Source organism: Pseudochaenichthys georgianus, chromosome 11, assembly GCF_902827115.2.
Source record: "Pseudochaenichthys georgianus chromosome 11, fPseGeo1.2, whole genome shotgun sequence".
Lineage (NCBI taxonomy): Eukaryota > Metazoa > Chordata > Actinopteri > Perciformes > Channichthyidae > Pseudochaenichthys > Pseudochaenichthys georgianus.
The window spans coordinates 22,832,486-22,859,893 of record NC_047513.1 but is presented as its reverse complement, the minus strand read 5'-3'; the positions used below and the strand labels follow the sequence as shown (position 1 = coordinate 22,859,893).

Sequence of the window (27,408 nt, the reverse complement as noted above, 5' to 3'; positions counted from 1 at the left end):
CCCATCTGACAAATCCAATCCTCTCAGATCCACATTGAATGAGATGCACACACAGTTCAATCAATATCCTCTGTTTCTTGGACACGCTTGTCAAGGTCATGCATGCAGCAAAGCCTTTGGGTGATACATAAAACATGAGTGATAGGGCATTGAAATGCACTATGGTAGATAGAAGCTTAAAGTTGTATTTATTTATAAGATATTGAACTGGAATAAATTAACATTATGACAGTCATTGTGATCTCCAATATCATATTAGCTGTCTCCTGCAATATTGGCACAAGGCAAGGTGAGGGATGATGAATGAGGGGATAAGACAGCTAATCACGGCTAAATAGCACCTCTAGGATTTTGGAAATATTGAGAAACTCTTTTCTATCCTACACAGCTCAGACGGATGTGTCAGTAAGCCCCATTATTAAATCCACAAAGGATATTTGTCTCCATTTTATGGTGGTAACATTTCAAAATGTTCAAAGCAAACAATCTGTCTTTGTCTAAAAGAAACATCTTAGCAATTTTCTCCATATAATAATATGTTGCTCCCCATATATACAGTCTATGGTTGCTCTCAGCAAAGGGAGATTAACCCATTTATGTTTCTCTCTTTGGGACCTGTGTTTTAAAAATCGTCACCTTCTTAAACTAATGGCCTAAGTCATATTTGAAAGTTTTTCAAAAAACTGAAAAAACTTAACCAAATATAGAATATATGATATATATTAATTATTTCACACAAAAAGGTTATGACAATATATGACTATTGACATACACATAACACTGTCTGTCAATTATGTAAAATAAGAGATTTAGATGACTTAGGCCAATTTACGAACATGTTGTTGTGACTTAGGCAATTTGAAACCTGACTTAGGCCTTATTACTTCTGGAGTAAGTGATTTAGGCAACACAGTGCACTTCTCTTTCCCGCATTATTGTGACAGACCATGGGGCTGGGTCAGCCACTAACAGTTTAAAATGCTAGAAGAGCATACAGAGACTCAGGAAACAGAGGGCAGTTTGGCCCTTTAATTCAATATAGCAAACTCAAAAGGTACAACTTAAATCACTCTTAGCTAAATAAAACAAAAGGCAAGTAAATCAAACCCTGAGGAGGCATGTGCCTCTCCTCACTACTCCCTCCAGCTCTTCTTTGCTGTGTTTTTAATTGTAGCTAACCCTTTTCCATTTAAATCAGTTTCTCCCCTGAACCTTTCTCAGTCATCTTGGTGTGTGTGTGTGTGTGTGTGTGTGTGTGTGTGTGTGTGTGTGTGTGTGTGTGTGTGTGTGTGTGTGTGTGTGTGTGTGTGTGTGTGTGTGTGTGTGTGTGTGTGTGTGTGTGTGTATGTGTGTGTGTGTGTGTGTGTGTAATTATGTGGCAAATTGTCAAAAAGCTGATGACACTCGAAGGGCATGACATGTTTCATGGACGGAAGGTCCTGAAACCTCCTCGCATTGATTGGCAGAGCGTCAACTTCAGCAGTTGCAGCTGCCTGTTGAGATTCCCGATGTAGTTGGGAGATGGTTGTGCCTGGGTGAAGGAACTTCTTGAAGGAAATCTGTCACAGCAGTTTCCAGCTTTGCATTTTTGCCACTCTTAGGGCCAGATGTAGTTGACGGGTCTGCCACTTGTTCGTGATGGTCGATGGTGTCTTTGTTCAGCCAGTGTAATGGTTCTTTCAGGGATACCAAGTGTAAAAGAAAAAAAGCTTTGCACACTTTAAGATTTGTTCCATCCTGAAGTTGTTTCAGTTGGTAGGAAAATTATGAACTGCGCCTGGATCCCTCACCAACTTTCTTTTGCTTCATGGCAACCTTTGTGACCAAAGTGGTGACGTAAAACCGATGTTCTTCCCAGTTGTCCATTGACCACACTTTCTCAAATATCCACTGCCTCTGCTCTTCTGCAATGGATTGACAGTCTCGAGTTGTGACTCGCTGACAGAACTTCGAATTGCAGGGAAGGCCCATAGCCTTTGCAGCTATTTCTTTGCCACCTTTGGCCTTGTATCCTTTGAGATGTTTCTTCTTGGATTCATTTTGCTTCCATGTTTCTGGGCTGAGGTATTTATGTTGTTTCCTTTTGATCGTATTGTTTTCATACACATCCTTTAGATGAGGACCATAATGTTCTGAAGTTGCTGCCAGACTGTCTTCATTTTCAGGGACAGAGGACTCATCAGAGGATGGATTGTAGTTTGGGTCAATGATAATATCATCATCTATGTCTTCTTCATGGTGTGGATGGGTCTGCTAAGGCATCTTCAGCAACACTCTCTTCTTCAATGAAAGTGTTTAGGTTATTGTCTGCTCCATCTGACTCAGGGTTTCTCAATGTCGAGTAACGCTGCTCCAGAGCCACTATTTCAAGGATACTACTTCGAGTCCCGCCGAAGGACTGTTCCAATGTCCAGGATCCTTGGAATTCTACCGAGGCCGGCATAATTCGTTGCTGGAAATTTCGAGGCAGCACATGTGTATTCTCCGCGGTCTTAAAATCCGCACAATGCTTTACGCACGGACCAATTCCCCAAATCTTTGTCGGAAAATGTAAGGCGGGGCCACTCATATGACGCACACCTGCACACTTGCTAGCCTGTTCCATTCTTCGCTCTCCGAAAGCCAGGAATGATTCTTGCCTAGCCTCTGATGGACCTGACTCGGAGGACAAGGAAGCGTCTTCGACATTGAGAAACACCCACAGTGTATTGGCCTGGTACATGCTGCTCCACCTCTTTAACGACAGTCTCATTTTCATTGGATGATTCCTGATCGGTGTCTGAAAAGTCAAGTGCATCTCCTACCAAAAAGAAGTAGGCGTACGGTCACAACTGTGTGATCATTGTGAATTTTTTTTTTGTAATTGCACTGTGGTCCTATGCATTAATACATTAAAGCTATTTAATGAATATTATTTGGCCAAATTCAGTTAAAAAAACATGTAATCTTTCCTAATAAGATGGAAATGTAATGTGGAAAAAGGACAATATTAAGAATTAAAACAGACAAATGCAAAATGTAGTTTTCCTTATTTATAATTATGCTGTAATTGTAACCGTTAGTTTTGAAAGATTAGATTCGTTTTTAGATGAGTCTGTATTGTCCCAGAGGGAAATGTGTGCAAGCTTCATGGAGCTACAGTAGCTACATTATCTGTTAGTTTTTCTTTCTTCTTGAAGCAGCCATTTTGTAAAGCTTGTCAAATGGCCTAAGTCACAAGACAATGTGACTTAAGCAATTATTTTTTTTAAATATATTGCCTAAGTCACACTCTTGACATAGGCCATTATACTATCAGGGTAGGAACAGCACTTTCTTTTCAATAAGGATGTAGGCAATTTTACCAAAGGTGGCCAGCATCAAGAAGAGATGATTTAGGCAAAAAAAACGTTTTCTCCAAAATATGACATTAGTTTAAGAAGGTGACGAAATGAGAAAATGTGTTGTTTTTTTTTCAGCACTTTGCCTTGATATTTGTTTTCTTTTATATGGAAATCAAGCATTGGACCATGGCGTTTTTGGTGTGAAGGAGAAGTAACTTGTACATTATTATCTGTATTTTACATTACATTACATGTTACTTGTTAGACGCTTTTATCCAAAGTGATTTACATACTCAATACTGTGGGCAATCCCCACAGGAGCAATGTGGGGTGAAGTGTCTTGCCCAGGGACACAACGACATGCTGACTGCAGTGGGGTTTGAACCCGTGACCCCCTGATCCGAACACCTACAAAATATCTATTATTATTTTGCTCCCGTAACAGATATTGTATATTATATCACAGAGATTGTGAATTGTTTGATAATACTCAAATAACATCACCATGAGACTGAAAGAAAGCATGACAGCAGTCACATTATTTGGATATAAGATTATGTTTACTGTTGACACAATAATTAACTTAAATATAATTATGTATATAAATGTGGATCTATTGATGTTACAGCATGCACATGAGGCAGGTCAATAGAGTTAGTCTGCTGCTAAGTGTAATTTGGCTTTAATAAATGTGTGTCCTCACATGCTATTTTCTTTTGTTATTTCAACTATGATTTCAACGTGAAAATAGCTATTCTCTACACACTATCAACTATAAACTGCATAAACAGATAGTTTATTTTAAATTAACTCATCTTATTTGTACGACTTATGATTTCAATCAGTGTTAAAACAATAATTACATTTGAAAATACCAAGCAGTGTTCTTACTTTGCATGTAGGCTGTCAATCCTTTTTTGCAAAACATGGATTATGCGGTTTCGTCACACAGGGATTGTCCTCCTCGGCCACCGTATGATGTCGTGGCGTTTGCTATGCACTAACTCACCATATTTACTTGATTACTGTTAGCTCTCATTTCTAGCTTATTCGGTCTACATTTGTTTACGTACACGTTACATAAACCACCGGACAGTGTGTACCGTCAGCCTTTCAAGATGAGACGCGCTGGTGCGGGTAAGAGACAGACGGACATGTTTAATTTAAAGCTAATACCTAGCTTGCTTGCTAGTTAGCAAACAAGCTAGCTCACGTTAGCTAATGTTGTTGATATTGTTGTGAAACGTTACAGGGCTAATTTACAGTAAGGACAACATAGCCAACCGATTGTGTATTAATTATCGTTTCATTCAGGTGAAGGAGGCCCTGGGAATTATGTAGCAAGTGGCTACAGTGTGTATGAAGAGGAAAATGAACATCTACAGGAGGGATTGAGGTCTAAAGTCCACGCTTTGAAAAGTGTAAGTAACTAAATGTAGTTGATTAATGCTTTTATATTTGGTTTAGCAGAATATACTGCACATGATCTGTGTGGTCCACTCTGATAAAGGTACATTTTGTTTTTAGCTCATCTTATTACGATATACTTTATTGTCCCCGTAAGGACATTTGTTTATATTTAACATGTCTATAGTTTACTCCTCCTGTTTATTTTTTCATTATTATTATTATTGTTTTTGTCTTGAATATATTTATGTTGAGCTGTTGAAGGAGCCTGGGACTTAATACTTTCATTGCCACAGTGTAACTACATGAGCTACTGTGCATATGATTCATATTTATTGTTGCTTGATATTAACAGCTTACCATCGACATTGGGACAGAAGTCAAATACCAGAATAAAATGTTGGATGAAATGGTGAGTTTTACTTTATGTTGCGTCTCTTCCTGAACAATGTTAAAACACTGCATAAGAGTATATAACTGGTGGAAGAGCTATTCAGAGTATTAAGTCAAAGTTAACATATTACAATGTAACGTTGTACAATTAAAAGTCCAGGATTAAATTCTTATGTACAGAAGTATTGACCACAAAATAAGAACTAACACAATGTATTATGACTGGCATGCTATAATTTGATTGTTTTATTCATAGATTATCTGGAAGTATAATTTAAATGTTTCTGCTGATGGAGAGAGGTTATTTTAACAATGTTATACTGTTGGGTTCTTTTTATTTAAAAGTTCATGTCACTTTAAAAAAAAAAAAGCTCAAATAAATGAAGTGGATTTAAAAAGAACGCTTTCCCCTCTCAAACCGAGTTGAGTTCAGTCATTGAATAGTGCCATACTGCTCCGAGAGTCACTGGAGTAATCTCGGGTCTGCGTGTTACACTATGTTTGTTTGCTGCTGGCCTGGACTTTAAACTCTCTATAACCCTCTTTCCCACACTAGGACTCAGACTTTGACTCGACGGGCGGCCTGCTGGGTGCCACCATCGGCCGAGTCAAGCAGCTGTCCAGAGGCAGCCAGACCAAGCTGCTGTGCTACATGCTGCTCTTCTGCTTCTTCGTCTTCTTCGTCCTGTACTGGTTCATCAAGCTGAGGTGATAGGAGGACCCAGTTGAACTTCTTAACTCCTCATCTTCATCCCCAGCCTGTGCCATGCTGATGGATCAAACCAACATAATGCTGATGAGAACACGCAGGGATTTTTTCCCTCAGCTACACATGTGCCCGTGTGTCTGAGTATTTCAAAATCCCAAATGTAGTCTTCGATAAAGTCCTTCTGATGCTGTATGATTGAATCCTTACAAATAAACCACGGTCTAAATAATGGACCACGTGAACTAGGTATGTGGTATCTGAAGAATGCGCAATTGGTGTACTTTATCAGACAATTTACAACTGATACTCCTGTGTAAATAACCTTAATGCAGTCATTAACACATTGTATGGTAAACATGATCTAATAGTAAATCTGTCATTAAGTTATAGAATGCCACTCAAAGCCAATAATCTAGTCTTTTTGCTTTTAAGAATGAATGGATAAAGTACAACATTTGGCATCCATACATAGGATAGATAGTATTGTTTTATGTAAATAAACACATGTTATGAGATTAATTGAACAGTGTCAGTGTGCGATTTACATACTGAGAAAATCTGCCGAATACATACAAAATTGAACTGGTTCTTTTATTATTTTTATAAATTTGTCGTTGACACAAACAAAAAGGCATATTATTTATTGTGATATTTATTGTACAAGTTCTAGCACCTTATTTTTCTTCGCCTATTCTATAAAAATAGATTTAGTCTTAACTGACTCATCACATAGCAATACAATTAGAAAGTTCACATTTATATGTTCATGAAAACAAAACAGGAGCTTCATTATTCTGTGTGTTTAAATGTCTTTTGAACTACATACAGTTCAGTCAAAACAATCAAATGCAAAACTAACATGCTTACATATGTCAAGCATCTTAACATACTGCACTTGGGTGTTTGTGTTAAGTGGTTCATTGTAAGTGATTAGCACAATATCAGCAGCACAGTAGGTGGTGATTGCATCAGTTCTTGGGAAGTGTGTCCATGTACTTGCAGATGATTCCCAGCATAACCTCATCAGCGCCTCCACCAATCGACATCAACCTGGAATCTCTGTAGAAAGGACCAGAGATATACAAACAGTCAGAGACAACACTGACTCCTCTTGAATTTTCCCATGACTCAAAAGTATTGTCTAAAAGCTCCATGAACATATGAAAGACATTTTCCACGACCAACTTTGAGCTCTGTTGGTCCTTCTGTCATTCTTGTGATCCACAAATGACATCTCACTGTGGAGCCAAGGACTTCATTCAGACCAGTATAATTATGGAAAAGAAAAGTATACTGAGAGAGGGAGCCATACTTTCAGGGATGGATCACAAAGTTGACAAACGTGGCATCCTACAAACGCATTTCTTTTAAAGTTCGAAGAACAGGACTGAGAAATACGTGGTAGATTGAGGAGACTACCTTAAAATACATTGTGAATGAGGACAAATGTTGAAGTAAGCCTCATGTACGAAGTCATTTGTTTCGTTAACCAACATGTGATACTGTTTATCAAAAATGTCAAAAAAAACAAAAAAAGGAGTTTCCTTTCTAACTTAAATTACTTAAACATTTCTTTCACATGAACAATGGCTTCAATCAGGTTTTTCACGGTCGTGCATCCTGAACCCTCGTTCCGCTGCATTATTTGCCCCATCAGTAGATGTCAGCATAACATAAGGTTTAAAAGAATCTGAGTGAAACAGTGTTACTTGATTGAACACTGTATAAAAATTGAGGATACTCGAAGCCCAACAGAGACTAAGTCTAATTGTGTGCTTTCAAAGACTATTATTACTCGAGTACATGCTATGTTTATGTAGAAGCCATCACTCAATCTGATTTTCACCATCTGGTTTAACTCTTCTTTAAAAAAGACATGGACCACAAGCTTTATCTAGCTCCTGCCAACTGGTGAGGTTGCTCTTACCATGGAAACATTATACCCTCTAAAAAAGCATACTTGGCAGCCAAATATAATATATTTTCTTGGATGAGATGAAAAATGCAATACAAGGGTAAACATAATTGAATTGTGGTAAATGCTATAAATCACTGGAAAACACAGGAAACTCATTTAAAAAACCAGATCAGTGAACATTACTAGACTCACCTGTAAAATCTGCTGACCAGCACGTCACTGGTGAAGCCCATTCCTCCCCAAAACTGGAGGCAGCTGTCGCCCACCTCCCTGGCCAGGCGGCCCCCCTTTAACTTGGCCATGGATGCCAGCTTGGTGACGTCATTGCCTTTAATGTACAATGCTGCAAAAAAATAAAGAAAATATGCATGAGAAGGTGGGTACAAAGGCATTATAAAGAATGTGAGGAGGAAAACAAAGACCGTAAACAAATGATGCTAACCTCTATTATTTCTCTACCTACCCTCCAGAGAAAACATGTGTGAGCTGTTTATTTCCTGTTGAAATGTGTAAAGAAGTGTGTGTGTGTGTGTGTGTGTGTGTGTGTGTGTGTGTGTGTGTGTGTGTGTGTGTGTGTGTGTGTGTGTGTGTGTGTGTGTGTGTGTGTGTGTGTGTGTGTGTGTGTGTGTGTGTGTGTGTGTGTGTGTGTGTGTGTGTGTGTGTGTGTTTATCTACCTGTGCCAAACAGATGCAAGCTTGCATCTGTTTCTGGGCAAGCAAATCGGATGAGCTAGAATTCACTCAAAGCTGGCCGCCAATGAAGTGGTTACAAACACGAGGAGAAAATCACAAGACCTTGAACACACGCCCGCCAGATGCACCCTCGTATTCTAAAGCACTAGTGATGTATTTTGAAACAAGTGGGTATGAGCCAGTTTTTCAGGTGGGTTTTGAAGTTATGCCAAAAACAACTGCAGTGTGTAAGAGCCATTCATCGTTTGATACCTTGAGCTCCTCCTGTCTGTCTTGAGTGTCCTTAAGTTTGAAATGTATGCTAAGAGATTAATTCATCAACACATAAATAATGGTATTACACAGGGAAGAATAAATTAGAATAGCTCTTGATGCCTGTGAAAATAACAAAAAAATATCTTCTTTACAAAGCAGAGACCTAAACTTGAGTAAAACTCACCAGTTCGGGCAACTTATCCAGGAAATTCTTGTTGTTTCAGAAATATAGCAGCGAGCCATTTTGATGCCAAGTAATCACTGTTCTGTCTACAGCCAGCCAGCCATATTGTTGTTTACTGTTACCTTATCACTACTAAGCTAGCACATCACTCTCCAGCCAGCACTGTTCCCTTTATCTTCTAACCCAACCTGCTGCATTGTACATATTACAAACTCAAGGCTGGTTTGGCATTCTCATTGTTCTTGCATTGCAGAGTGAACCGTGGCCTTCCATATCGAGTCTTCAGTCTTATCTAATGTATTGAGTGCCAGCCACAAGGACAGCTACATGCATTTATTCGGAAGAATTTTCTTAAAATACTGCACATCTAAGCAAGTCTGTTGGATATGCAATATCTGGATTTGAAATAAAGGCAAACATAGCCAAAGGTGTAATTATGCATGTAAAGAAGAGACAGATGTTAAAGGACACCTATTATGCAAAATCCACTTTTCCATGTCTTTTCTACATCAACATGTGTCCCCTCTGTGTAAAGAGATTATGAATGTTTCAGGAAAAAAGATTCTCTCTCTTTTTGTCCTGATCCATTTCTATAAAAACCTGTCTGAAAATGAGCTGATCAGATTTTGGCCACTTTATGATGTCATAACGATTTGTTTGGCTTGTGTAACCATTAGCCAATCACCAACCAAGGAAAAACAGTATAATAGGGGACCTTTAAAACAACAACATCATCACTAATACAAGTCAGAAACACACATATTTGAAAACAACATATATGTACAGTATAATACTATATTGATGTGCCTTAAGAATAGAGAGGGACAAAAGGTCATTCAGCGGCTGCAGCAAACACTACCAAGCTATCATTATGGTTCACATGTCTGTATGTAAAGTGAGCCCACCTGTAGCGCTGTGCAGGAGAGCGCGCAGCAGCTCCACCTCAGTCTGCAGCTCGGCCAACCTGAAGTGAACCGACTGGTGGTGGAGAACCGGCCGCTTGAAGATCTTCCTCTGCCTCGTGTACTGGATGGTCTCCTGAATGATGTTCTCCATCATGGTCAAGACTGGAGGTGTAAAGATAGAGAGATAGAGAATTACTACGAATGCTGATGCTGCCACTTGAACTGCATGCATGTCTGTGCTTGCTTCTCATTTGTGTTTCTGATTTATGATATAATGCACACATGTTTGACAGGCAAGACGCCTCAGATTTAATAGAAGCATATCAACTTTCCCTTCTCGGAAGTCGTTTCTTACAAGTTCTTCCCAAGAAAATATTTATGCATGTTTGCAAACCAATAACAAAAGCAAACATCTGCTTTACTACAGAAGATGAATGGCTTATATTAAGTGACTAAAACTCCCAAATTCTTGGAAACGGAAATGATCCAGTATTATAATCTGTCCAATCTACTGCTCGATCTGTGTGGGGTGGATGAGATTTAGTAAAAAAACAGGGGGGAGTGAAGGATGAAGTGAAAAAGTAGTACAAAATGAAGTCTGATTACTGGATATTGCTTGGGGTAGTGAGAGATTAGCTGTAAGAAGGGCTCACTCACTATTGGCCACTGCCCAGAGCCTCTCTTCCTGGAACTGAAGCATCTGATAGGTGAAGCCCATGCCTTCCTGGCCAATGATGTTCTTGCAGGGCACGTGAACGTCATCGAAGAACACTTCAGCCGTATCCGATGACCACATGCCGAGTTTCTCAATCTTGCGAGCGATTTGTACTCCTACAGAGGGGAGGACAGGAAACAGCACACTTATAATAACAAATGCTAGTATCCATAGACCGGATAAGGACCTTCTGAAGAGAGGGATTTTGTGGTAAAATGTGGGAATATAATATGTTTTAGTAGGACGGACAAACACTTCAATTTGAGGGCTGTTTTTAAATCTACTTGAATCACAAAAGATGAATGTGAAAGGCCTTCTGCTTTGAATGGAAAACACACACATAGCAAACAGACCCCTACCTGGCAGGTTCATGGGCACACAGATGAGGGACTTGTTCCTGTGTGGGGAGCCATCACTGGTGTTGACAAGCAGACATATCCAGTCTGCCTGGGTACCGTTGGTGGTCCACATCTTTCCCCCGTTGATCACATATTCATCGCCTTTTCTCACTGCCTTGGTCATGATATCTGAATCGATGTGTGGTGGAGTGTGTAAATGGAAGGAGAGAGGGAAATTGGGAAGATGAGTGGAAGGACATAAGGTTAAATGAAAAGTTTCAACGGATGAATAATCTAAGAAATAAAACCACATTTAGGAGCAGAAAAGACACACCAGTCTAAAGTTTAAAGCTGGTGTTAAGTCTAAGTGTGAATCATAATACATACTAATACAAAAATGCACAAAGTTATGAAGTTTGGCCTAAATACAGAATGTACAGCATGGGACCCTTGTCCCCTGAGAGAACATTAGTGCCAGATTGATTGTAAGACTGCTGATTTCTGGCTCCTCCATTATTTCCGCAGCCTGAGCTAATTTAAAATGGTCCTTCAGAAGCTAAAAAGGAAAGTATGTGATCGATGAAGGAGAGACGTACTTGAGACATCAGAGCCGGCTCCGACTTCACTGACTCCGAGGCACGCCACTTTGTCCCCCATGATGGAGGGAAGGAGAAACTCTTGCTTTAGCTCAGCTGAGCCAAACCTGCAAACACACATTAATAAATAACTATTTAATCAACTAACAATACAGCACTCCCTAAGTTTTCTGACATTACAGTACTTTCTACAGACTTCATGGTCAGGCTACTGTCTAATAAAAGTTGTGTGAAACTTTTTTTGTACTGTAGAGCAGTAGATTGTGTGCAAACAGCACTGCCATGTTTGAGGCAATTACATTTCCAGTGGGACAGAGGAGGGAGTCTTATCCTGAAGCTCCAATGGTATTCTTTTTTTCTGCGGCTCTCTTAGCACTTCAACCTCGTTGCAAGCTAGTGTGGATCCCCAAATTAAACTCCGGAGGCTCATACAGTCTGTTCAACTTAAGTCTGTCTTTTGTAACCAGCAGCTGTTTAGAAGCAGAACAATATCACAAGCCAAGGCCCTACATGCGTGAGACAAACAATTACCAATTACACAAATAACAATACCCTCAAGGGAGTTTAACTTTGGTATAACCACTAACACATGATGCCCAGTTAAATAGGGCCTGGACAAAATACATTTGGTCATAATTATATTTACAATTGAGAAATACTTGTAGAAATGTCCATATAACCAGTAAAAATAATATGGATGTGGATTTGGTTATAGCATTTGTAGCACTGTCTATAACATACATTCTTGCTTCATGACTTTAAGTGCCTTAAGTGCAATTCACTGCTTTTTAAAGAGTGCAGTCTTTAAATTAATTGTTGTCAATGATAGACCAATATAAATGCACCAAATAAACACAAGCTAAGAAAAGCTGAGGGGTGAAAGAACGAGATAGATATGTCTGTAAAGCTGGAACAAATAATTAAAATGTCTGAAGTAGCGATGCTTCCTTTATTGCTAAGACATTGGTTTGATTTGAAAAACTCCAGCTTCAAACACAAGGTAATAACTGCAGGGTAATCCATGTCATACATTCTATGTGCTAATCAGTGAGGGATAGCAAGTTATGCTAGCTTTTTATAGCCTCATTATAAAAGATGTCCATGTAGGGAGACTTTTTAAAGAATGTATTGTAGCCTGAGTCACTCATTAGTTGTCCTTCTGATAAGAAAAATGCAGAGGTGGAGGGAGATAAGTAAAGCTAAGTGTACAGCAGGGCTGCCAACATTTGAGTTCAGCTTGGAGTGAGATTTTTTTTTGGTGAACCGAAAAAAGAAACGTTCATGTGTACAGTGTTACAAATGTATTGAACATGTACAAACTAGGGTTTCATTTCAGCATATACAATGGCGTATATGGGTGAGCAGAGGTAACGTGCTATTTTATAAGTGGGGGGGGGTCCTCACCTCCTCTAGGGGGGTCCGAGGGCATTCTCCCCCGGGAAGATATATATATATTTTAAATATTGAAGTTAAATGCATCAACCTGGTGCACTTTGAGAGCAAAATGAATTTATGGATACATCTCTCAACACCCATATGAAATAGAACTGTACATGGATTTTCTTTTTCTTTATGGATATTTTACAAATCACTCACCTTTTAAACTGTATTCTTGTTTTACTGTCATATAGTATTTCACTGTTTTTCATTTATTCTCATAAATGGTGACCAAACCGTTTGAGACCCACTGAGATAACTAGACTAAAGTTAACTATCTAAACAGAGAGTCCCTCACTGAGCTGTAGTTATCTCTCGAGAGCTCTCCCTCTCATTGTTTGAGAAACAGCTTCTAATATCCGTTAAGCTAACCAGATGCTAACAACAACAATGCAAATAGTGAGTTTGGTAGAAATATACTGTATAATAGTAAAGTTATTTAAGATGATGCCATATTTATTGAAGATTTTACATTTGAAATATTCCCCAAAATTATTCAAAAGCATATTCTTCCAAACTCCTTGCTGTACTGTAGTATGAGCAACAGGAGACTATTGATGTGTGTAGTGAGTTTGGTAGTAATAAGCTGTATAATAGTGATTGAATATTATTGTATTCTCTTTTTTCGGAGTTGCACTTTGCAGACGGTCCCTGAGCACTAGTTTTTTCTCCGGCTGCAGATAGAGACCAATGTAATGTGTCCAGCTCGGAGGACGGCGCGTATTGGCTTTTTGTTTCTTTCAAAATGTGATTGTAGTTCGTTGTCAACCTTACCACGGTACTTAGGAGACGTCATTTGTGTCTGAATAACGTTTTGTTCATGAGTTATTGATCCGTGAAATCAGAATCTCCCAATATCGTTCCAACTTTACTGAACTAAGCCAGAAGACTGTCTCATTTCGTAGACCGCTCGGTTTGCTGTTCCTTCACTTTATTTTTATAAACATTTATTTTGGACGAAAAGTTAGCGCGAGGAAAGGCAAGTGTGGCGTGAGTGCGTGAGATATGGGTTAATTGCGTGACTCTCACGCTCAATGCGTGAGTGTTGGCAGCCCTGTGTACAGTGACGTGTCTCTAACCCAAACTAATGGGAATTTCGCTCACCTACAGTAAGACCCATATCAGCAGATTCGTAAAAAAAACAAATGTCCTTGTTTATGGGAAGGTACCTGGCCAGTGCAGGAGTGGTCATGTCAGTCTGCACCCCGATCGCCATGGGGATGCCTCCGCAGCGGATGTGGCCCAGCTCCTCTGCAACTGCCACACTGTAGCTGTAGTCCAGACCCAAGCCTCCATACTCTGCACGGGACAAAACACACACTCCTTCAAGGACAGATCGATGCACTGGTGTAGACAATTGTGTTCCATATGTTCATTAGAAAAGAAAAGTGGACCTTTACCAATGTGAAGAACGGCTTCGAAATGTTTGTTTGGACATAAATAACCCATCACTTAATTGTACTCTTAAACTAGCCTTGAAAAAACCATCTTACCCATTATCTCTGTAATAACCTCGCTGCCTAACATGTTTCTGTACACACCCATATTCTGAACCCTTGGCACCGAAGCATGCACTCAAATTAATTACAGGATGTTATCATTAATTGCGCTTTCTGTAATTACGTGTAAAAAGCACTGCCGAGAGGTCAGCAGCAAGGTGACAGTCATCTCATCTCTTTGGCTTAGTATATCACACTTTTGTTCCCTTAAACAACCCATTTACTGAAAAGAATATCTAAATTGATGTCTATTTCTTGTATTCTGGCAGTAGAGGCATTTGCAAAGACCTTAATGGAGTTGAACAGTGCACTATAAACTATGTTTAAAACACCACTTTCTGTCAGTTATCCTCATAGAGCCATCTATTTTCCTTTCCTCTGCCTTTCATCATCAGTCGGAGCATCTATTGTGAAATGAATAGGGTGTTTTTTTAATACTAATATACTCAGTTTTCTAAGTGGAACTTAGCTAGCTAATGTGCTCGCTTTTATTCTGCGTTTCTTTTTAAGTCATTAGTGTCGAACACACACACATTCAGACCCTTTCAAAACAAAAACAATACGAAATTGAAGTCTGTTTGTAGTGAATTTGTGTTGACATTATCATCCAATGCTAGCAAATGTAATCTGACAGTTATTCATCTAGGACAAATCTCTTGATGATAACGCCAAGTCAGCCATAAGTAACAAGACATTTGTGAAGGGGTCGTCAATATCCTGGTTTTTCCTTGACTAAATGCAGTATGCCAGGTACTGGATGATGGATACTAAAACTGACTGACAATGAATAACTATCAGCGAGTTTACCACATGGAGGCCTGCACTCCAGCATAGTGGTTTAATATCACCTGTCAGGCTAGTTATCGAATAACGGAAAGCCGTCTGGCAGACTGTCAGAGAGACACAGGGAGGGGAAGAAAGAGAGCACAATAAATGGGGACAGGGAGAGAGGGACATTTATTAGTGGGACCAGCAAAAACAAGGGAGTAGGGGAGTCTAAAATAAGAGGAAGTAGGTGCAGCTGTGCAGCGATAAGTCTCTGAGCGCTGGAAACCCTGCGGTGGATAATGTGGACCAAGGGAAGCACCAAGGTTTATCCCACTTTAAGCAAAACAGCAGGCTGTCTGGTTGAACAAGCAAGCAGGAGAAAAACAAACACGATTCTGTCACAAATGTCAATCCTTTACACATGTGTTTCGACTGAACACCAGATGTTCCTCAGCTAGGTTCTCATCGGGTGGAGCTCCATATGAAGCTCATATTGAAGGATCGAGATGAGAACATTTCAAGATGCAGACACTGCATATGTCGAGTAAACACTGTTTTCCATCTTATTTGCTCAAGGACACAAGTGATGGTAAATCGGGGATGACAACATGGGAGAGATTGCCGATGAATCACTGCCGTTAGCTTAGATCCATGATAATTCGGTATATTTACTACAATAGACATAGGTGTAATTGCACTATTAGTCAACCCATGAATGCATGCATCACTAACACAATGTGATATACTATAACATCTGAAAAGTAACTATCATGCATAGAAGTAGTAATCGTGAGAAAGGGCAACAGCCTTGACACACAACTCTCCAACAGGTTATTTTTCAAAATATTAGTAGCAAAAATATGTTAAAGGAAAAAATATGCAGGCCGCCAGGGTCTATCTGTCAGGCAGGACACAAGAGGCCATTGCCATGGTGTGAGCAGCGGATACTTCTCTCAGAGCAGAGGAAAACAGGCAGGGAGCCAGGGGTCATCTCTGTCTTCTCCCTCAACGTGGCTGCCTTAGGAAAACTTCCTGTTCTCTGTTTTTTATGTTATTAGTGCCTTTCCTTGTACATGGAAACAGTGAAAACTATGTGTTGAGTGTTCATGTCAGGGGATTAAATAAAGGGATGTGCTGGATATCTCCAAAGCTGTAAACAGGAGTGTTAACTTTGTTGCTTGGCCTGAATCCATTAAGTCCACTGATAGTGCTGTTTTCCCAGTATTTTAAGTCATCCATGCCCACAGAGGATCACTGAGAATGAACTGGATAACCCTTTTTGCCCTGAGGGTCTGAGTGTGTGTCATCTACACAATGTGGTCTTGGAAACACCTTCCACCAGGTGTTTATATATCTGTCTGTGAACAGATTTGTCACAGCGATAGCAAAGGTGTGAACATGTGCACTGTTTTGAGAATAAAAATAAAGGACAAGTAAGAAGAAGGTTTTGGTCCGATTAAGGGTGCCATATGTCTTCTCCAAAAACCTTTTTATATATTGTAAGTACATAATGAGTTCACCACGTGTTACATGCTTTATTTAAAAAATAAACTTTGTTTGTAGGAGATTGTTTTGATTGTATTTGGAGTTATTCTCACATTCCACCTGATTAATCATTTCTCCATTGGCCAGACTCCTAAATCCCCATTCCTGTAAATCGAGCCTCTAAATGAATTAACTCAAAGCAGAATTCTTTAAGAGTCTGCTCCATTAGTCAGGGGAGGGGACGTCTAGTTGTACACTGCACACTTTCCCAAAGACATATAATACCATGGCGACTTAACTCCTAGAATTATTTCAGATATCAAGCCAAATGTGGCAGGATGATCAATAGATGCCAGATTCAATACTGAGCTCAGTCTTTATGAATACTGTAATATTTAGCCTTTATTGGCATTATTTGGAAGGCTTTTCCATTTTTCGTTGTAAAGACGAGAATCAGTAGTGCAAGTGTGAGAGGTAAATGCATACTGAAACATTGCAACCCAGACATTTGTTTTTACACATTTACCTCAGGTAATCCACCTGATAATGCAGAGTGTCTTCCTCTGAGCTGCATCTCATCTCTAATCCTGCCAACTAATCCTTATCTCTCGTCTACTCAGCACATTTTAATTCCTTTTCTTTGACCTACAGGCCTGTGGCGCAATCCTCTTCACCGAGCTCAGTGCTCAACATTATTGTTCACACATTTTGTTTTTCTCAGCATCCAATGGAAGAACAGCTATAATACTGTAGCACAACAAAACACAAGACAAAGATTAGAAGTGGAAAAGTTAGCGAGATAAATAAATCTATTACAGCGGGAAATAATAAGGGAATATGAAATTACTTTAAACTATAAATCTCTGCAGTTGATTGTCAAACATTTGCCATACAAATCCCTTTATGTATTCAGAATGATTTCACACACAACTATTTTGCGGTCCTTAACTTTGCAGAACTTATACCGCTCCATCTCTTACCCCAGCAGGGACACAGCTGGGTACACATCTGGAAATGGGATATATAATATAGCAGACAGCTGTTGTGGGATGTTGCTGTGACACCCGCACCCATCAACACAGTGGGAACATTTCTAAAGCTGAGCGACTATAATGTATGGCTGAGATACAAAGGGAAAATGAATGGGAAGCGACTACAGCTGTGAGAAAGTAATGCCACATGCTCCTTGAAGCGGAGATGGTCACTCTTTGATTCACCCATCCCCACAGAACTATTCTAACCACAACTGAAATATGTTTCTGAGTGACTTGTATTCATGTGTTCTAGGATTAAAAATGAAATCCTTAAAGGCAAGGTCTTAAGATATGTTACTGATTTATCATGGGAGTTTTGCAGTGGCAACAGAAACAGCACAGCCCAACAACATATATCATGTGGACTGAGGCACAGGTTATTAATCTGTTGTCATATTTGAATGGATTACAAACTAAAATGCCCTAGAGTACAAATAGACTCAAGGTCTGAGCCAGAAAATGCCCCTTAAACACTTCCAGAGCCATGGATACATGTTGCAAACATATGCCAAACATCTCTGTTTTTTAACAGTTTTATTCTCTTTACTTCTCAATATAAAAGCATAAAAAAGCTAATCGTTTCCCCGCAGGATTATTATCTTCTTCACTTACGTAAAAAGGCTTCTGAGTCTCTTTATAATAATGGATTACATTTTTAGAGTGCTTTTGCAGGTGCACAAAGCGCTTTACAATTACATCTTACACATGTAAATGTCAATACTGAGGACATTACCCACAGGAGCAGATGCGGGTACAGTGTCTAGCCCCAAGGACACACCGGCCTGACGCAGTGGGGGCCGAGGCGGGTTTCAAACTGGAGTTCACCAACGCCCCTTGATCTGATGATCAACACTCTAACCACTGCGCCAAAACCTCCCTTTATCAAACCGACCTTTTCCCTAACCACTCTGCTACAGATAATGCCACCCGGAAACACTCACTAAATTAATGACACCGTTATAATTGTTCAGAAATCTTTCTTAATGTTTATTACAAAAAACACTTGCATTTAGCTAATCCTGAATTCCTTTTTTATGATTCAAGTGGAGTAGTTGGATCTTATCCCAGGAGGCACAGTAAGTCAATTACAGACCTGAAGACGACACAGGAATCCAAACATACTCACTCAACGTCATGCAAAAATCCCCAAGAACAGAAGTGGTGAACTTTATCTTGGACAACAAGCAACTGCGTCACCCAAACGTTCTGTGTATGAAAATGAATGTTTAATAAAATACACTCTTACCAACTGGTTTGTTGACCCCGAGAAAGCCAGCATTTCCTAAGATCTTAAAGACTTTATGGGCTGGAAATATGCCTTCTGCTTCCCACTGCTCCACGTGGGGGTTGATCTCCTGGTCAATGATCTAGAACACAAACACAATAAGGTACAGATATGTTACTGTATGTTTCTGATATTGTTTGTTTGTTTATCATGGTGAATTTGAAGCATAACCACGCATATTTGTGCATTTTTACCATGCCAAAATGCACATATTTCCTTGACTTCTTTCTTTTTTTTACCCTCTTTGTACGACAAGGAATGACAGCCCGGCTATTTTATCTCCTGTCACATACATGAACACACACACAATGACTGTTATACATACACGAGTTTCCTGCGGTGCAGTGCACATCTCTATTTAAATCTATGTAATCTATCTTCAGCAGACAGCATTGAAAGGTTTTATGTCAATGAATAGAGAGCAGGCTGGAGAATTGTAATACATGGGAAATCTGTTAGAATGACAAGCAAGGCATGCTATTTTCTTCATATGCATGTTATCAGTCCCCTACTGATAACCAAGGCTTGGCTTGTGACACACAATATGACAGCTGCAGGCTGATAAAACAATGGCATGGGTTTGGCCTTAATCCCAATCTATGCATTTGGGAGCGGAAAAATAGCACTAAAAACTAAAGCACAACAGAATCCAGTAAAAAATGATGGTAACCCAAGTTGTCCAAAACAACTTGCATTGCAAATTACACTGAGGGTTTTGGGGATGATTGGTTTTTAAGAGCTGACACTGATGGAGATGACTGAAGTTGTTGGTATTGTGCCGACAGCTTTGCATTCAGCCATTCAAAAGCCAATTTTTTAATGATCGGTTTCCTCCGGCATTTTTATTCTTGGCAGGAGAGAAAAACCTCTAAAGTAATATTTAGACCATAATGCAAAAATAAAGTGCAGTACTGAAACCACACGGATGACATTCCTTCTGGGTTGGCAGTCACTTTATCTATTCAGCCACTGGCATAGACAGCCGCCTGGAAATGAAAGGCGACTTTAATATATACGTAAGAGAGGAACAAATAAAATATGTGTGCAGTTGTGGTTAATGAATGATTTTCTCTCTATAGGAGGTGAATGTCATTAACCGGCTGATACAGTATCTGAATTTGATAACTTATATATCTCTAAATGAACCAGCTTTTCGCTAATTTGATTCAGACCTAATTCAAAAAATAATGACTTAAGGACAAATAGATTCTGGTAATCTCGTCACAGAATTTTACATAATAATCTTGAACAGTGAGAGCCTCTTTTGTCTCTACGCCAAATTGAATTGCTTTGTGCTTTATCAGTGTTTATCACTAGTGACTGGTTAGGTGAGTCATGCTCAAAAGATCCACAGGGAGTGAATCGCAGGTTTGCAGCCTGACATTGGACTAAGTGCCGTGACTCATTTCGAGCACCTGGAAGTGGCCCACAGCTGGAGAAGCACTTATGAATCTATTGAGACACTCATACGGTGCTATTTCTACTGGAATTCACACAGGATAGGCAGTGGATCTATAGTGTGGATTAAACTTCATGTTGTATTTTCTTGACAATTCTTATAACAATTCAACCTTAAACAGCAGGCTTTGTCAACAGGAAGCTTTAGTGCACGGGACGTCAACAACCGTTTCTGCAAAATAATGTTGGTATTTTGTGCTTTACCTGCTAATATGATAACCAAATAAATTAGAAAATGAAATATATGAGCTGTGACCTGCCTTGTCTGCTTCTCCAACTAAAATTAAAATGTCCTCCAACAAATGGATTTGCACTTGTGTGCCAGAATTATATAAACAACAGCTTTTTATTGGTTTTATTTACTTCAATGCATCAACTATTTTAATGGACCCTGGTTCCCCATTATAATCTGCTCCACAATATGCTCTAAATGGAGGGTAAAGCCAATGAAAAGTAGTGATTAAATCAAAAATAGGTAGCTAATGGAAATAGGAAACACCAGCTCCAAGCGTGGGCCAATGAAAGGAGTTTAATGAGCCATTTGAAATATAGTGGATTGTGAAATATAAAAGCTATTTGATCATTCTTTCATGCAGTTTAGATTCAATGTCTGCCTGAGAGTGAAAGCACAACCAGCAATGAGGATAAGACCCGTGTTTTGCCATTCAAACTAAAAAAAACAGTGCTGAAGAAGAATTAACAGGTTTTTTCCAGGATTGCAAAAGTGATACACACTCATTTTGTCTTTCCAAAACACACAACCAGTCGGACAGCCAAAAAAAACACAGTGGCTGAGGAATATCTGAATACGAGGCGGACAGAAAACATGGACATCATGTTTTCACTGCTCAAAACAGAAGACAGGAACTACTTTCAAAAGATATATGGGGTAAATAACTAGCTTTTTAAAATCTGTATGAATCAGCTAAATGAACGTCCAACACAAGAAAAAACTGGTCCCCTTTAACCTGCAATAAACTCGTCCGGTTTCAAAGGTCGAATCATGTGAGGAAAAGGGAGGAATGAGAAGCTGCTGGAAAGGGAAACCAAAAGGTCATGACGGGAGTATGTCCACATCTCTATTGTGGACTATTTGTGCTGCATACCAGAACAATCATCACACCGTCAAGGACAGGGTCAAGATCATCAGGGGGGTATACTGCGAAGCAGGATTTTCGCTTAGCCGGTTAAATTCAGGGAAAACTCCGGCTTTCCGGTCATCCGAAGCTGGTTCTCTTTTTAGCAGGCTAGATCTCCATGGTAATATATGCTAAGCAGCTAACCTGGTCGGGACCAGAGATGGGGTCGTTACTAAAAAAAAGTAATATATTACATATTACATATTACTTTAAAAAAAAGTAATTTATTACACTACTTCGTTACTATCTACATAAAGTAATTAGTTACTTTACTCGTTACTTTACTCGCAGGGCCGGCCCGCCCCTCCCTACAGGCAGATCACGCAGACTGCTAAAGTTTCAAATGTTCTCTTTAGTTCAGTTTCCATTGTCGCATAAGACTGATCCAGATAGCTCCTGAATGTTTTCCTATCTGACCATGGCTGTCCTCTGTCTCCTGCTATGTGACCGTGGCTGTCCTCTGTCTCCTGCTATCTGACCGTGGCTGTCCTCTGTCTCCTGCTATCTGAACGTGGCTGTCCTCTGTCTCCTGCTATCTGTATATTTTGCGCAGTCTATCTCTGCTCACGCTGTTGCGTCGGCGTGTTCTCCTGCGTGTTGGCCATGTGTTGCACTGGAGCCAGACTTCAGCCGAGCACGTACGAACTGCGCATGCGTGAGTGGCAATAACTCTCCTTACCAGCAGTCAGCGGTAGTGTGTATTCGTCATTCAAAACAAGCAACAACCGGAAAACAGAGAAGAAGAACTACGTGTGTGTGATATAAATAAACAACAGCTATGTGCGTTAGCTTCACCTAGCATGTGTTCTTTGCAGGTGTTTGTTGAGGTTTGATTATGACTGATTTTAGAAAGTAACGAAGTAACGCGTGTCGGGGCAATGTTAGTAACTGTAGTGTGATTACTGGATTATAAAAGTAGCGCGTTACACTACTCCGTTACCGACAAAGTAATATTATTACAGTAACGCGTTACACCCAACTCTGGTCGGGACCAGGTTAGGTTGCAGGCTAAGAGCTCAACTCAGTGAAAGCACTGCCTGCTGACCAATCAGAGCTCAGTGTGCGGAGTTTAAAGCGATCAAGTCATATTACAGGAGAAAGGAAATACAGAAAAACTGCAGTCGCAGGAAAGACGGCCGGCAAAAATCACCGACTGTGTGAACGTGAACATGAATAGAATATCACCTCCATCTTCAGAGCAATCTGACTATTATAACATTAGCGTTAAGAAAGCTTACTTAAATATCGGCCACAACATAAGTAACCGGATCAGAGTACATTAAGTACAGTCCGCGGCATATCACTTCATAATGTATCATATATCTCCTTATCTGAGTCAGCTGAGCCGTATCTGGCCGTGCAACACTCACAGTGTCACATACTGTATGCAGAAGTATTATTTTAAGCAACACATAAGTTGACGAAACACTCGAGACAAATGTAATTGAAGTCAGATCGTGTTTTAGACGGGGCAGTGATATCATAAACCTGTTAATGTACGCATTCAAACACTTTTTCCAGCTGTATTCACCTTGCAGATGCAGCTATGTGGCTTTTATCCTGGATAAAGTGTTTAAGTCATGGATGTTTAAAGTTTAACTTCTTCATTTTTGACTAGTATTAAAGTTCACTTTTCATTCAGGAAGTATGACGCTGCGCTGTCAGTACGCTTCTCCATGTTTGTGATTGGTCGAATGCTCCAAATACCACCCCTTTCATGTGAACGCGCACCAAACTAGATAGGACACGGCTGGCTTGAGCGATCCACTTGATAACCAGCGTCGTAGTACAGTTTAGCGAGAGCGCGTATGTTTTGGATTAGGCCAACCGGCTAACTCAAACATATCCAGGTTAGGTTGAACCAGCTTCGTAGTATAGGCCCCTGGTCTTACAAAATGCCCAGACTGGCACAATACATAAAGACTGGGCTTCTCTCAACCAACCCTAACCATTGCGTTAAAATGGGTTTTCTTTTATACATATATATAGATTTTAGTACTTAACACACTATTTGTTAGAGCTAGGACCATATATAATATTATCAAGACATTTTGTCAATTTCTGTAGGTTCGGAAAATGTGACATTCTTCACTGTAGTGATATAAATCAGCTCTCAGTGATTTCTCTGGTTGTATTATATATATCTTTTTTTTTACATGAGGCAATGTTGCAAATGGTTAACAGGGCTGCCGAGTTCTAGATCTACTGAATGACTTATTAAATGTAAAGTACATGTTCTTACATTTATTTTCAAGTAAATCATTCAATTGATCAGCAAAAGACAGATTCAGACGCCAAGTCAGTCAGTCTGTAGGATGGATCACAATACGTGTGAATGTAGAAGAAACTATGCTCATAAAGCAGGAATCAAACTTATAATGTATCAAATCAGTTCATTAAAGAGTGTGTCCAGTTAGTGGGTTTATAGCATATATGAAATACTGGTAATGAAGTCACTCGCAAGCAAGATGAAAATAAACTACCAAAGCCATAATCGAAAAGGTTAAACCACCAGAAAGCAGTGAACAGCTAGGCCTCAACATCACTAAATCCTGGTATATTTTAACCAAGAGTAAACTATTTAAAATCAACATATGAATGAATAAGGCTGCATGATTTAAGTCATATATTGGTATTTTTTGCAGTTAAGTCAAAAGTATTCAGGCAAGAAGAAAGTTATATTATTCACAAGCCAATTGTAAAGGATGGAAACATAAAAAGGTAATTTGTTGCTAGTAGCACAAAACATAAACAAAGTAAAGAAATACAGCCCACCTGCCAAAAGTGTTCAGCCTAGAATAGCTTTTAGTGTGTGTTGGGGAAGTCTGAAACCATGGGAGACCGCATGTGAGGATGCTCTTCCTAGAAGTGTTCAGGAAAACTCTATTGACTCCATGTCCTCATTAATGTCAGAAGCTGACACACACACACACACACACACACACACACACACACACACACACACACACACACACACACACACACACACACACACACACACACACACACACACACACACACACACACACACACACACACACACACACACACAGACACACACACACACACACACACACACACACACACACACACACACACACACACACACACACACACACACACACACACACACACAAATTGTTTGGCTGGTTTGTATATATGGGAGACTAGAAGCCTGACTCATTTCTTAATATGGGAAGTTGTTAGTCTAATCTATAAATGAGCATCATGCCACACACACACAGCCAATGTAACAACATTGTATGTGGCCCTACGCCCTCCCCACCCATTAACAGAAGATTGGTAGTGGAAACATTGGCACAATGAACATCTGACCTGGACAGTCACTAAAGGATTTCCTATAACCCTATTTGTATAGCATCTATAAACACACACTACTCTACAGTGAATTCTTTTAATAAACCTCAAGTTCCCTTTCCTGCACTGCCAACATATTGTTCTGCATTTCCTTTTCACATTTTCATGCTTCCCATTATTCCCAGTGCTCGTTTATTTTCAACCTCCAAGCATCCTTTTAAAGGTTTAGTCACACAACAAGCTTCCCCCCATTTACCGCAACCTCTTCGCTCCCTGCCTTAAATTAGACACTTGTTATCTCTGCAGTCTATGTCTCCAAAGTCTGTCTAGTAATATGCATCCCAAATGAGTCATGCTGATTACTAATCCTTGCTTTGATATTTTACAACTGTAATTTGCAGCTTCTGATATTTAGCTTTTGAAAAATAAAAGCTCTGCATGTCACAAATCAGTAACTAATATAGCAGAAAAAGGAGAGGCACACTGAGTTTAAGTGGAAGAAGCTGGGAAACAGAAAACATGAGTAAGACCTTCGCCTAGTGTTTTAAATGTTTTTGAAACCACATTTTTCTCAAGCAAATAGAGAATAGACTGCTGCTTGAGTCACTAACAAAAGCATTACATACTACTGGAGACATCAGAGTAAACACTAAAGAAATAATCCATATCTGTAGAATGTCACATATATATCAATTTCAAGGACCGCCTACTTCCATCTACGTAACATTGCAAAAATCAGGCATATCTTGCCTCAAAACGATGCAGAGAAACTAGTCCATGCATTTGTTACTTCGAGGCTGGATTATTGTAACTCCTTATTATCAGGGAGTACCAAGAAGTCAGTCAAGTTGCTTGAGCTGATTCAAAATGCTGCGGCTCGTGTACTGACCAGAGTTAGGAAAAGGGACCACATTACTCCTGTTCTGGCTGCCTTACACTGGCTCCCTATAGAACACAGGATAGAATTTTAAATTCTTCTTCTCGCCTACAAAGCCCTTAATGGGCAAGCGCCATCTTACCTTAAAGAATTCATTAGGGCATTGCGTTCCAACAATGCAGGGTTGTTGGTTGTTCCGAGAGTCTCTAAAAGTACAATGGGAGCCAGAGCCTTTTCTTATCAAGCTCCACATTTGTGGAATCAGCTTCCAGTTTGTGTTCGGGCGGCAGACACCCTATCCGTTTTTAAGAGTGTGCTTAAGACCTTCCTTTTTGATAAAGCTTATAGTTAGGGCTGATTCACTCTGAATGTCATGGCCCACTCAGTTGTCAAGCCACGTCAAAATGTATTTAGGTCTACAAATAGTCCCCAAATCCTCTGGTATCAGAACATTTCCCACACGTTATCAGCACTTTACTGTCATACTAATATAAATATCGTTTTATAGGAAGAACACATATAATTTTGACCTCCAAATCAACCTAATCTAATATTGTTCAGCCAACATCAGTCTCTGAGACACATTTTAAAGCAACAAAACATATCTAAAAAAACTTGTTGCAGTATTCATTTTTAAATTGTTCCGGGTTGTGGTAAGGCTTGACCACAACTACTTAATCTTCATTGCACAGAGTTTGTGCATCCAGCCCTGTCACACAATGACTGCTGCCATGACACCTATGTTAGGAAATCTCAACTTGAACTGACTAAAGTAACCACAGTTTAAAATAATCTCAGTGCCAGAGCAGAGATGACATTACCCAGGTAGGATATGTGGGAGTGTAGTATGGGTCATAAAAACACTGAGTCTGTGCAACTACAAAAAACATGTATGTTTGTGCAGTCATTTGAGGATGAAGACAGCTTTCCAACAGTGTTAGCAGCGTACAAACGTATGTTTAACTTGTTATTAGTGAAGCCATAACACATTCAGCTTCTGCAGACACCACCACAGTTCAATGAAGGGTACCTATATAACAAGCTAACAAAGTGACCTCTCACCGACTTCCATTATAATGCCCTTCTCTGCGTCATACAGCTACTTTAAGCAAATAACACTCGTGCTTTCTAACAACACACTTGGTTACTACAATATATCCACCTGTCACCTTGTTACCAAAGATAAACATAGCCTTGTTTTCATGGTAATGCCGAAGGATGCTATGTTGTTAGCTGTCATGTGTTACCTTTCTGAGGGACTCCTTTAATGCAAAGTGCTCTTGTGTGTAGATTAAATGGTCACGCGCGATCTCTGGAGCACTGGATGACACATTGTCCGACAACGACCGGACACCAACAGAGGAGTTGCATTTGTAGAAAGTACGGCTGTTGAGTAGCAGGTTTAAACGGAGAGCTCCTTCACGCAGCGCCATGTCTGTTGATAACTTGTTGTGTGCGCATGCGCAGTCTGTGAATGTAACTTTCACCTACTTTGAATGTTGGGTTTCTCCCGATAAAACATTAATCCCAATGGGAAATTGTAATGTTGCTAATGTTTGATTTCCCGTCGGCTTCAGTCATGTAGGGAAATACCCAGATAAATATATAATGTGTAACCCAGTAGTTGAAAAAAGCTTACTCCCACTTGCAGTGTATAATCTATTAAAGTAGT

General features: G+C 39.7%; 2 protein-coding genes across 2 annotated transcripts; one reads left to right on the top strand and one right to left on the bottom strand.

Moving 5' to 3' along the window:
- The first annotated feature begins 4,272 nt into the window (after window positions 1–4,272).
- bet1 (Bet1 golgi vesicular membrane trafficking protein) lies at window positions 4,273–6,351 on the top strand. The gene is made up of 4 exons (XM_034094359.2): window positions 4,273–4,460; window positions 4,638–4,744; window positions 5,086–5,142; window positions 5,680–6,351. Exons 1-4 carry the CDS (start codon window positions 4,442–4,444, stop codon window positions 5,833–5,835), a joined length of 339 nt encoding a protein of 112 aa, XP_033950250.1. The 5' UTR covers window positions 4,273–4,441; the 3' UTR covers window positions 5,836–6,351.
- A 54-nt stretch (window positions 6,352–6,405) lies between these two features.
- LOC117455021 (probable acyl-CoA dehydrogenase 6) lies at window positions 6,406–27,190 on the bottom strand. The gene is made up of 9 exons (XM_034094358.1): window positions 26,984–27,190; window positions 18,906–19,026; window positions 14,043–14,172; window positions 11,437–11,543; window positions 10,862–11,029; window positions 10,445–10,618; window positions 9,788–9,949; window positions 7,943–8,093; window positions 6,406–6,891 (listed from the first exon to the last, which is right to left on the bottom strand). Exons 1-9 carry the CDS (start codon window positions 27,167–27,169, stop codon window positions 6,801–6,803), a joined length of 1,290 nt encoding a protein of 429 aa, XP_033950249.1. The 5' UTR covers window positions 27,170–27,190; the 3' UTR covers window positions 6,406–6,800.
- Between the last annotated feature and the right edge of the window lie 218 nt (window positions 27,191–27,408).

Bases quoted from the DNA above. Each gene is read 5' to 3' on its own strand.
- bet1 (XM_034094359.2), top strand. The intron at 4,745-5,085 runs GTAAGTAACTAA...TGATATTAACAG, and splicing joins AAGTCCACGCTTTGAAAAGT to CTTACCATCGACATTGGGAC. The intron at 5,143-5,679 runs GTGAGTTTTACT...TTCCCACACTAG, and splicing joins ATAAAATGTTGGATGAAATG to GACTCAGACTTTGACTCGAC.
- LOC117455021 (XM_034094358.1), bottom strand. From the start codon at position 27,169: ATGGCGCTGCGTGAAGGAGCTCTCCGTTTAAACCTGCTACTCAACAGC. The intron at 10,619-10,861 runs GTAGGGGTCTGT...TCCCCTCTGTAG, and splicing joins TGTGCCCATGAACCTGCCAG to GAGTACAAATCGCTCGCAAG. The intron at 9,950-10,444 runs GTGAGTGAGCCC...TTACACCTCCAG, and splicing joins GCTCTGGGCAGTGGCCAATA to TCTTGACCATGATGGAGAAC.